The following is a 10,861-nucleotide window of genomic DNA, read 5'->3' on the forward strand; positions in this document are numbered from 1 at the left end:
TATACGATGAATAATTTTTTTTTTCTCAATTTGATTATGGTGGTGTTAATTGAATAGCCCTAACGTATAACCTAATCATAATTTACTTACTGTGACGAAGATAATGGCACCGGTGGAGTGTGAGATTTCTGAGAAAAGGAAAGAGGAGCTGCGGCTAATCGAGGAGCTAATCCGAAGAAAGAATTTGTTCTTTTTTGTTTTTTGGACACTAAAATTTGTTCCATAAGCACTAACAAGTGGTATTGCAACGGGGCCTTAGCCCAATAACGAATTTACAAACAATTGAGTTGGGTCTGGGAATTTTTGTTCCAATACAAACTCAATCCAAAAGGTAACTATAGCAAAAAGAAAAACGGAAAACAGGATGTTCATCCCCCAAAAAGAACAGGATTAATTTGATTTTCGGCAATAATATATACAAATTTGGATGTTAATACCAACAAAATATATATAAATTTGCACGTTGTATGATGATAAAAGTTACAAAAGCTTAGAAGTTAGAAACATTGTTCTATTCCGAACAAAAAATAAATTGCTTGCTTTACTATGTTTTACTAATAAGATAGTATTAATATTAACTATGTAAGTAGTTTCACACTAGTGGCACATGAAAAATTTAAATTTAAAAATAATATATATTTTAGCGCTTTATAATTGAAATTCTAATCAATGAATGTGAAAAGAAATAGTGATGTCAGTAAATGCGTCAACTGAGATCTAAAATTCTAAATGCAAGTCAAAGTAAAACAAAAATACAAAAAAATTGGAAAAAAGAATAAAAAATGGCGCCTATGTATATCCACAATGACACAAAACACGATCGCAAAGACGGAAAAAGACAACACCAAACACGTTTTGCTTTGAACATCGCAGGGTTATTTTCGTCATTCCAAAAATAAAATGCTTCTCATTTTCGTTTTCCTCTTCTTCCTTCTTGAAGGTAACCAATCCAACCTTCACACTTCACTGTTCTCAATTCAAACCTCACAGAACAGTATCTCTCCCTCTTTCTCTCTGTTTCCTTTTCTCTTCGTCAACCAAGTTCCCTAATTTAGCAATTTCTAGAAACCCTAATTTGCTTGCCAAGCTTTTAATTTTACGATTCCTGCTCAGATACGGTCAACGGGAGTAGGAAGAGCTACCAGTTTCGATAAGGTTTGAACTTTATGATTTCTTAGTTTAGGGGTCTTAGCTCATACTCCAATTAGATTTCAGGGGCTAGCTGAAGTTGATACTGTAGTGTGTGCGTGCGCGTCCATGGCGAACTGTGCGGATTCGGAGCAGTTCCTGGTGCTGTCTAGTATCCGGACGGGTCTCAAGAGAGAGTTTGCATTCGCCATGAAAGCTCAATCCGAGATCTGTGGGTCACTGGGCCGGACCAGGGCCTCCAAGAACGGGAATGCGGTTCAGGTCGTGAAAAGCCCGGTCAAAAAGCGGTCCAGGAAGTCAAGTTCGGGGGAAGGGAACAAGAGCGAGCCGAAAAGTGAGGACTTGAATTGTGGGGTGGTGAAAAGCGAAGATGGTGGTGGTAGAGGTGATGTTATGAGTGAAGAGGAGGCAAAGAGTGATGTTGTTGATGTGGAGGAACTAAAGAATGAAGGTGTTACGGTGGTGGTGGATGAAACGGAGAAGGTTGGTTGTGAAGGTGACGCGAAGGAGGGTGGTGAGGTATGTTGTTCTAAGGAAGATGGTGTTGTTGGTGGGGCAACACCGGTTTCAATTACAGGTGATAGTGGTGGTAGTTTGAAGGGTTCTGTTGTTTCTATGGAGAAGCCATTTAGGAGGTTTACTAGGTCTCTACTAAAGAGAAAGTTGGAAGAAGATGTTAGTGGCGCAAAGGATGGGAATGATAAGGTAAATAACAATGCCGAAGCTGTTGAAGTTGGTGGTAATAATAAGAAGCGTGCTAATGATAGTGGCAAGGATGTTGAAGTTGGTGATGATGTCAAGGAGGGAATTGAAGATGGTGCATTGGTTGCTGTGTCCAAGGCTAGTACTAAAAGGTGCCCAACAAGTCTGAAGGAGCTTCTAGCCACGGGGATTCTTGAGGGTTTGGCAGTGAATTATGCTCGCAGTGTGAAGGTGTTGGCTGATTTTCCTTCTTATTGTGTGGGCTCTCTTCTTGAGATATGAGTATTGCTGTTGAAAATGCGAGTGTCTAAATTTGAGAAATTTGCAGGCAATCAAGGCTGGAGAAGCAGAGCTTCGGGGAGTGATTAATGGCAATGGGATTGTGTGCCATTGTGAGGATTGCCATGGTGTTGAGGTAAGTAAAATGAAGATACACTTTATGTTACTGTATGGTCTAAAAATATTGTGTGTTAGTTCCTTTGTTTTTTGTGGAACTAGGTTGTGACGCCCACCTTGTTTAAGCTTCATGCCAGTCGTTTAAACAAGTGCCCCCCAGAGTATATATACCTTGAGAATGGGAGTACTCTTCATGACATCATGAATACATGTTTGGATGTACCATTAGAAACCTTGGAAGAAGTTATCCAAAAAGTTATTGGAGGCTTCACCATAAAGAAATCTACCTTTTGTTTTAACTGCAGAGGTTTGAGATTCACTTGTTTGATTTCCTCTGTACTTTTTTGATGTGCTTGCAAGCTTATTCCAGTCAGGCTAACAAGTAATTCTATTGTATCATTGTATATCTGAAGATACCAATGTTGTGTCGAGACTATTATGCAATTCATGCATGGAGTCAAAGGAATGCCAACCTAACCTCCCCACTCAAACAACTGACACTAGCAATTGCAATGTTTCACATGCAGTTCAATCCAGGTACTAGTTGTTTGCTTGATGATCATAATTAGTATATCATGGAATACTATAACAATTTAAGAAAGAAAAGCATGACATTTGTTGGATAGCAAGGCATTTTTTTTTTAAGTCATTGTTATATGTAATATAGGTAAGGCCATCGTCGGAATTTACCGAGCATTTCTTTTCTGTATATTTATTAGCAGCGAGCTTATAATGTGTCCATATTCTGATTGTTTCTATACTAGCAGGATGACAAGTTTGGTTTCAAGCATTGATGCATTGGTGCTTTATTTGAGTATCATTTGTACAGATGTATTTGCATGTCACTCTTACATATGTATTACAAAACTGATCGGAATATCGTTGCCTCAATGTAGTCATATGATTATATAACATGAACTGTTTTACTATTGCAGATCCCCAGAACCCATCGTGGTTCAAAAGTCAATAAACAATGGAATGAAGCACAGCACATCTCGTGATAAGAGTGACGGAAAAGTAACTAAGAAGTAAGCATTTGTGTTCTGTTGGAAGTGCAATTTTTGTGTATGAATTAAATATTATTTTTATTTGTTTCAACATGTATTTTCTCCCTTATACGTCTCTGAAATTTTGAAAGGGATCTACGCTTGCATAAGTTGATCTTTGAAGCAGATGTGTTGCCAGATGGAACAGAAGTAGCATACTATGTTCGCGGAAAGGTTGCATTGATAATGACTTGTCTTTATTTTCCTATTTTTTATCAATTATAGCACTTCTGAATGTGCTTTTCTTGTGTTGGCAGCGACTGTTGGATGGTTACAAGCAGGGTTTTGGAATAGTTTGTAGCTGCTGTGACAAAGAGGTACTTCTTCTTATGTAGTGTAATTGTCCTATATATTTGGTTTCAACCAGACATTTAACACTTCTTTTTGAAATACAAAATAAAAATGAATGAACAGATTAGTCCCTCCCAGTTTGAAGCTCATGCCGGTTGGGCATCACGTAGGAAACCGTGAGTATTTGTTGTTCAAACTCTATTATTGGATTATCGCCATGCATCTGGCTTTACCTTACAAGGCTGTCGGTATTCATTGCCTCTTTTCATTTGAAAACTTCTCTTTCGCCCCTCTTCTTCTTTTTTTTGCCAATTTTTCTCCTTCAACTTTCTAGCCTCAAATCTCAATGTGTTTGGACCCTCAAATTTTGTTGTATGGTGTATTGAGAAAATTGACTAGTGTTTGCTTCCCTGCTCTAACATTTTGATGTATTTATTGCAGTTACCTCCACATATACACATCTAATGGAGTCTCACTCCATGAGCTGTCCATCAATTATTTAAAAGAACGGAAGTTTTCCTCCAGTGATAATGATGACCTCTGCAGTATATGTTCTGATGGAGGGGATCTTTTGTGTTGCGATGGATGCCCAAGAGCATTTCACATCGGTGAAGTCCCAGTAACTTATTTTCCATATTGTGTATAAATTGATTCTTTTGTAATATACTTGTAGATGGAGTGTATGTTTTGGTATTTTGTTATTCATGTCTAGGAACTATTTGACAACTCAGGTCTATTTATGTTTATAGAAGAATTGTTTCTGGCTGAACACAGAATTAGTTTTGGCATGTGCCTTATTTAAATAATATGTTTCTGCTTTGTGATCTCACCCTTAATATTTGCTTAATTTGATGTTGCAGATTGTGTTCCTCTCCCCTCTGTTCCAACTGATACCTGGTATTGTAAATACTGTGAGAATGTCTTTCAGAAAGACAAATATGTGGCGCATAACGCAAATGCGTTGGCAGCTGGAAGGATTGCAGGCATTGATCCTTTAGCACAGATACATGAAAGGTGTATTCGCATTGTTAAAACTCACCAGGTTCACCATGAGGGATGTGTACTGTGTAGGTAATATCCTGTATTATTTAATTAAGCAAATTATTATATTATTTTCTGAACTTCTCTTCATCTGGCTATTCTTCCTTCATGAGCACTATGTAACTCTTGTAGTCATGACTAAATTTATTAATATATCTTACAGCATGCTCCTTTTATATTTTTTAATCACCCCTGTTTTTCTCCCCATATATATATGGCTCAAGTTTCTTAATTTTCAGGCAACCATATTTTAGCAAAATCTTTAGTCCCCGAACTATGATGATTTGTGATCAGGTAGGTATTGTGTTTCCGGTAGATTTTCAAATCTTAATAATTTTAATTATTCCTATGCTGCTAATATCTGTGTCATAAATTGCTGATTGAAGTATCTTTGCAGTGTGAGAAGGAATATCATGTTGGGTGTATGAAGGATCATAACATACAAAATCTAGAGGTACAAGATATTCTTTCCTTTTTGACTTCCATCTTGAAAGTTTGTTTAATCTTTATCTTTTATTGAGAAATTTAGTTTTATGCATTGTTGATGTAAATTTATTTGATGGGTGTAATTTACCAGGCATTGCCAGAAGGGAATTGGTTCTGCTGCTCAGAGTGCAATGGAGTTCATGCTGCTTTGGTAAATTTAGTGGCTGGTGAGGAAGAGAATCTTCCAGATTCCCTCCTTAGCTTGATTAAGAGAAAGCATGAAGAAAAAGGTTTAGAAACCGGGGCTGCTCTTGATGTTAAATGGAAGGTTCTGAACTGGAATCTTATTGCTTCTGACAAGACCAGAAAATTGCTTTCGGAAGCTGTTGCTATCCTCCATGTGAGTATATATTAGTTAATTAATTTTTTTAATTTTCACCTCTACTAATTACTGAGATCATGAACTAGAGCATTCGGATTTGGTGGTTTACCTTTATGTTAATCTTATATACTTTTTTGAGAGATTAACTTAGTCAAATTTGGTATTTGTTTCCTAGGAGCGTTTCGGTCCTATAAATTCTGATTCGAGAGCCGATTTCATTCCAGCAATGATTTATGGGTAAGCAACACTCAATTCTTTTTGTACTAGTGATACACTTATTCAACATTTCTGGACATGTGAATGAACCCCCAGTTCTTTTCTTCGGATTTCGACAGGAGGAAAATTGGGGATTATGATTTTCGCGGAATGTACTGTGCAGTTCTCATTGTCAAGTAAGTCAGATTGTGAAGTGTGATTTTTTGCTAAGCATGCACATGTTTGGTTTGATGCCACGTCTTATTTTGGAATCTATTTTATGTTTTTGCAGCCAAGTAATTGTATCTGTTGGAATATTTCGCATCTTCGGGCATGAAGTGGCAGAGCTTCCCTTAGTGGCGACGCCTACAGACTGCCAAGGACAGGTTTTTATTCAATTTTCACTTCAGCTATGATTAATATATACCTTTCTTCCTAGAACTTTTTAATTTGAGTAGTTACACATAGTAAATTATATATATGTTTTTTCTGAATAGGGTTACTTCCAGTGCCTCTTTTCTTGCATTGAGAGGGTGCTTGCCTCTTTAAAAGTGAAACATTTAGTCCTACCAGCTGCGGAAGAAGCTGAATCAATATGGACCAATAAATTTGGGTTTACAAGGGTTGACCAAGATGAGGTGTGTAACCTAATTTGGTGTCCGGCTATCCTTACTATCTATCTATCGTCGTTAAACCTAGACCTTGATCTCACCATTTCCATTCTTGTCGCAGATAAATGAATACAGGAGACGTCTCCGAATGATGATATTTCAAGAGACTCCCTTACTGCAGAAGCCGGTTTCTGCACTCGCAAGTACTTAGGGCCAAAGGAATATTTCATCTGCGGATCTTTCTTTTTAGGGTTGTTTTGCTGGGTGTAGAGTGGGAGCTCAGAGCAGAATAAAAGCATTGTATAGGATGATCTATTTGGTGTACAGAGAAAGAAAAAAAACACTAATCACTCCTCTTTCTTGGTGTAGTTCTCATATTTTTTGTTTTGGTTCTACTGAAATTGAAATGAGGGTCATGCTAGGGTTAGCCAGGACAATGGATTCTTAGCAACTAGCAAATTTTGATGTTACATTCATTTGGTTTTGGTGTATAATCCGGTTTTAATCTTAATCCCGATGATAAGGTGCTTTATCTGTCTTCATTGTTAATACTCTATTTGTAAAGTTATTAATATTTTGTTTGAGTAAAGATGAGTAACAAATAATAATACATTAATCGTGTAAATTTTAAGATAATGATGCAAATAAAAAAGATTTAGAGGAAGAGGAAAACACTCGTTATTTTTTTATGTATCCAACGCCTTCAAGTGTATTTGCGTGTAGAAAATTCAACGTTGGAGCGGGAAAATTTCAAATTTGAAAAAATAAAAGTCAAGTGAATGCTTCGTTTTTTAGCCGTTAATCTTTTAAATTCTTAATACTACTATCTTTTTATTTTAAAAAAGGAAACAAAAAATTGCACAGTGCCACAGTGTATTATATAAGAAGTGAATTTACGATTCCAACCCTTGTACTGATTTTTTCGCCACACAAATATATTCCCTCCCTCCCTCTCTCTTCCATTCACACACTCTCACTCTCTCTCTCTCTCGTTAATCATTTCTCGTTTCTCTGGTAAGCGCTCTTTCTCTCGCTCTCGCTTTCTCTCTCTCTCTCTCTCTCTCTCTTTCTTCTTCGATCAAACTTCAATTCCATTTGATTTGAGAAGATCCTGTTACTCTCTAACAGATAGATACTTTGGATGAGAATTTTGTATTGGATTAATTTTTCTTTGGACGATTGAACGAACAGAACAAAGTCGGAAAGGAAAAAACAAAACCCTAGGCTTTGACGATGGGTCAGATCCAGTACTCGGAGAAGTATTTCGATGACACTTACGAGTATAGGTAACAGTAACACGCACATTTCTCAATGTTTACATCATCTTTTCCAATCGACTCAACTTTTTATGTTTCTTCTTTTTTTTTTTTCATTTAATTTATATTAATGTTCAGGCATGTGGTGCTGCCTCCCGAAGTTGCTAAGCTGCTTCCAAAGAATCGACTTCTCTCTGAAGTATGTTAATATTTTTTTTATGTGTTGATCGAATTTCATTGGAATTACTCTATATTTTGAATCTGGTCATGCAAATTGGTAGAAATCAAGAGAAACTTTCGATTAGGTTTTCGAATTATATTTTGTAGTTATATAGTCTGTTGTAGTATTATTCAGTTGATGAAGGCATGAATATAATTGTTTATTCACTATTTTGTTTGAACTTTGAAGGCTCCTTTGTTGGTTGATACATATTTCTAGTTTTAGGGGTTTCATTTCTAATTCTTTTTCCTTTGTGCTTGGATTTGACTATACAGAATGAGTGGCGTGCAATTGGTGTTCAACAGAGCCGTGGTTGGGTTCATTATGCGATTCACCGCCCCGAGCCACACATCATGCTTTTCAGGAGGCCATTGGATTATCAGCAACAGCAGGAAAGCCAGACCCAGCAAAGCATGCTCGTCAAGTGAATTTAGTTTCCATTGAAAATCTGAAAATGATGATTACAAACAAATTTATATAGGTTTTTATATAGTCCGTTTTAACATGGCTGTGTTGTTAGTTGGCCTGTTGGGGATTCTCTTCTGTGGAGAATCTGAATTTGATTGAATGTGGTTTTTTTAGACTTTCCGTTGTCAATTTGAATGTCCTTAAACGTTGCTGTTTCTTAGGGATATGTTGGTGTACCTCACCTCTCGTGTACTCGTATGCATGCTGGATTTAATGATATTCACGGGGCTACCTTAGTGCTTACGTATGATATGTGAATCTGGCTCTGAGCTTTAAATTAAAGAGTACCTATGGTTTCCATTAATGGTGAATTGTAATACCCCTTTGCTACAAAATTTTTCAGTTCCGAACTAGATGTTTCATTGGAATGAACCATGTTACGTTCGTGCATCAAAAATTTTATTGTCCAATTTTTGCTTCACTTCACGTGTTTACACATTTCCAAACATTGAGCTTTTAATAAAGCATTAAAATAATAGTAGTGATGAGCACAATAAATTTGGGTGCAAATGATACAAATTGGTTGCCAGCCAATTAGAGGAGCGTTAGATACAAAATTTAGTGGTAATGATGAACCATCTTTTACCTTCACTCGCTGGCTGTATCATGAATTATACTTATATCTCAATAACTTTTTTCTGTTAAGGCTAGGGGTGTTCAAATCCAAATCGAACCAAATTAAACCGTTTATCCAATCCAATTCAAATCGAAAACCGATTAAAACCGTACTAATTCGGATTTGATTGGATTCTATTTTTTGCAAACTGGTGGATCGGATTTCGGATCTACTTTTCATAACTGATTTAATACAATCCAAACCGCATAATGTATATAATATTATTATTTTATTATTATATTTACAATTATATATATAACATGTTCAATTGTTTATACATTTTTATATTATTCATGTATTATTATTATTTAATAAATATTTTATGTTCAAAATATTATTTATTTATTTATTTTAATTAATATATAATTTTATTTTTATTGTTATATTATCGTTGGCTTTTTAATATATTGTTGAGACTTGTTATGTCATTGTTGATTATTTAAAATTTAATGTTGAGACTTGTTATATGTATTTAATTTTTTTAATTTATAAAACCGCAAATCCAATCAAATCCAAACCATAGCGAACACCCCTAGTTAAGGGCATGCGTATTCGTTTTCTGAAAAATAAAATAGAGAAACGAATGAAATTGTTTTTGGTAAGCTTTTCACAACACACTCACACATACTACATGGGTATACTATTAATATGGATTCTATATTCCTCACTGAGGATTCGAACCCGGGTGCAGCTCCCAGCGAGGCAGGTGATACTGCCATTGAACCAAGGCCTCGGCTGCGTTTTTGGTAAGCTGTAACTCATGGAGAAAATTCACGGGCCTGGCGAGTTATGTTGGGCCGTGTTGTTTAAACAAATTATTCATGTGGCCAAAAAAGAGAGGTCCAGCCCAAAAAACGGTCATCCTCCTTCTCATCACGTTCCCGTACAAGTGTCCTCTTTCTCCAACTTTAACTCCACTCTCCGATCGCAATTAGGGTTAGGGTTCGCAAGCTTTTCCAAATCAATAGCTTGCTCCACTACCTGCAGCTCTGAGCGCATTGCTATGGCTTCCTGATTGGGTTGGTAGCATCGCTAGCGAGTTTAGAAAACAATTTTGGATCACTTCTCAGAAGGTAGGTCTTTTACCTGATTAACTTTCGATCCCTATGAATTCTACTCGAAGCTTTCAACTTCTGTAAACTGTGAATCTGCAATAGTTTCTATGTGTTGAAGGTGTGTTTTGAAATTCATCTAGGGTTCGGAATTTTTGTTATATTATATATATAGGTAATGCTTTAATTGTTGTTGTAATGTAGCTGGTCAATTATTTGGGGGCATTTGATTGTTGCGTAAATGGCACGTGCGCGCAATCTAATAGTTGCTGGAGGGCTTGTTGCTTTTGCTTCAGCAGGGTTGGCATTTCCGTTCTACATGGCGTAAGTCAACTCAACTAAAATCTCAATCACTTTTCAATCTTCAATGCCATTTGCATGTTTAAATCATGTTTGAATTTCAGTTTGAAAGGTGCAAGCTGAGTTTCAAATCATGCTCAGATCATGTTTGTCTCAAACTGCAATTTAAAACCATTCAATATATGTGGCATAGTTATGGTGTGTGTGTGTGAGTTGGGTTACTTTCCTTGTAAGTAAACAATTTGCATGCTTTAATGCAAAGAAATTGGAGTTAATACTCAATAGTAGAGTTTGTATTGCATTTGCCCAGATCTTCAAAGAAGCCTGTAATTGACTCAACAAAGCCGCTTCCGCCGCAAGCAACTTTTCGAGGGCCTTACATTAACACCGGCTCGCGTGACATCGGTCCTGACGATCAAACTTTCCAGAAGAAATGAAGCAAGCCTGAGAATCACCATGTTTTGTGTTAGAAGGCTAAGCTCATGCATAATATACATACATTTGGTTATTCTTCAAAAGGAGTTTATCATCTGGCATGCAAATCATTGCAACCGTGGCAGAGTTGTGCATGTTCTTAAAAATAATTTTACACGTGTTGAATAATGTTTTGTTCTGAAAAAATGATGTAGTAGAATCTGCTAGCAAAGAGTTCCCCCACGGTTTGAGGGGATCATGACATGGCTGGTCGTTGGAAGATTTGAGTATCATCT

The 10,861-nt window shown here is 36.6% G+C and overlaps 3 protein-coding genes across 5 annotated transcripts; all 3 read left to right on the forward strand.

The window, feature by feature from the left end:
* On the forward strand, window positions 888–6,788 carry LOC107629283. The gene is made up of 18 exons (XM_016332033.2): window positions 888–2,082; window positions 2,180–2,266; window positions 2,350–2,554; window positions 2,661–2,784; window positions 3,183–3,275; window positions 3,386–3,467; window positions 3,551–3,610; window positions 3,708–3,760; window positions 4,026–4,192; window positions 4,445–4,655; window positions 4,865–4,919; window positions 5,023–5,079; window positions 5,203–5,451; window positions 5,609–5,670; window positions 5,769–5,825; window positions 5,921–6,014; window positions 6,126–6,266; window positions 6,361–6,788. Exons 1-18 carry the CDS (start codon window positions 1,258–1,260, stop codon window positions 6,448–6,450), a joined length of 2,712 nt encoding a protein of 903 aa, XP_016187519.1. The 5' UTR covers window positions 888–1,257; the 3' UTR covers window positions 6,451–6,788.
* Window positions 7,104–8,484, forward strand: LOC107629282 (cyclin-dependent kinases regulatory subunit 1). 2 transcript variants are annotated; one of them, XM_016332031.2, is made up of 4 exons: window positions 7,104–7,253; window positions 7,431–7,525; window positions 7,634–7,694; window positions 7,991–8,484. In XM_016332031.2, exons 2-4 carry the CDS (start codon window positions 7,473–7,475, stop codon window positions 8,141–8,143), a joined length of 267 nt encoding a protein of 88 aa, XP_016187517.1. In that variant the 5' UTR covers window positions 7,104–7,253; window positions 7,431–7,472; the 3' UTR covers window positions 8,144–8,484. The 2 variants fall into 2 exon arrangements, with proteins under 2 accessions (XP_016187517.1, XP_016187518.1); XM_016332032.2 differs by having other exon boundaries at window positions 7,167–7,253; window positions 7,368–7,525.
* Window positions 9,683–10,845, forward strand: LOC107634123. 2 transcript variants are annotated; one of them, XM_021117752.1, is made up of 3 exons: window positions 9,683–9,972; window positions 10,056–10,175; window positions 10,462–10,845. In XM_021117752.1, the coding sequence occupies exons 2-3, from the start codon at window positions 10,093–10,095 to the stop codon at window positions 10,586–10,588; spliced, it is 210 nt and encodes a 69-aa protein (XP_020973411.1). In that variant the 5' UTR covers window positions 9,683–9,972; window positions 10,056–10,092; the 3' UTR covers window positions 10,589–10,845. The 2 variants fall into 2 exon arrangements, with proteins under 2 accessions (XP_020973411.1, XP_016193183.1); XM_016337697.2 differs by having other exon boundaries at window positions 9,685–9,872.

The sequence above is a fragment of the Arachis ipaensis genome, chromosome B03, assembly GCF_000816755.2.
Source record: "Arachis ipaensis cultivar K30076 chromosome B03, Araip1.1, whole genome shotgun sequence".
Classification (NCBI taxonomy): Eukaryota; Viridiplantae; Streptophyta; class Magnoliopsida; order Fabales; family Fabaceae; genus Arachis; species Arachis ipaensis.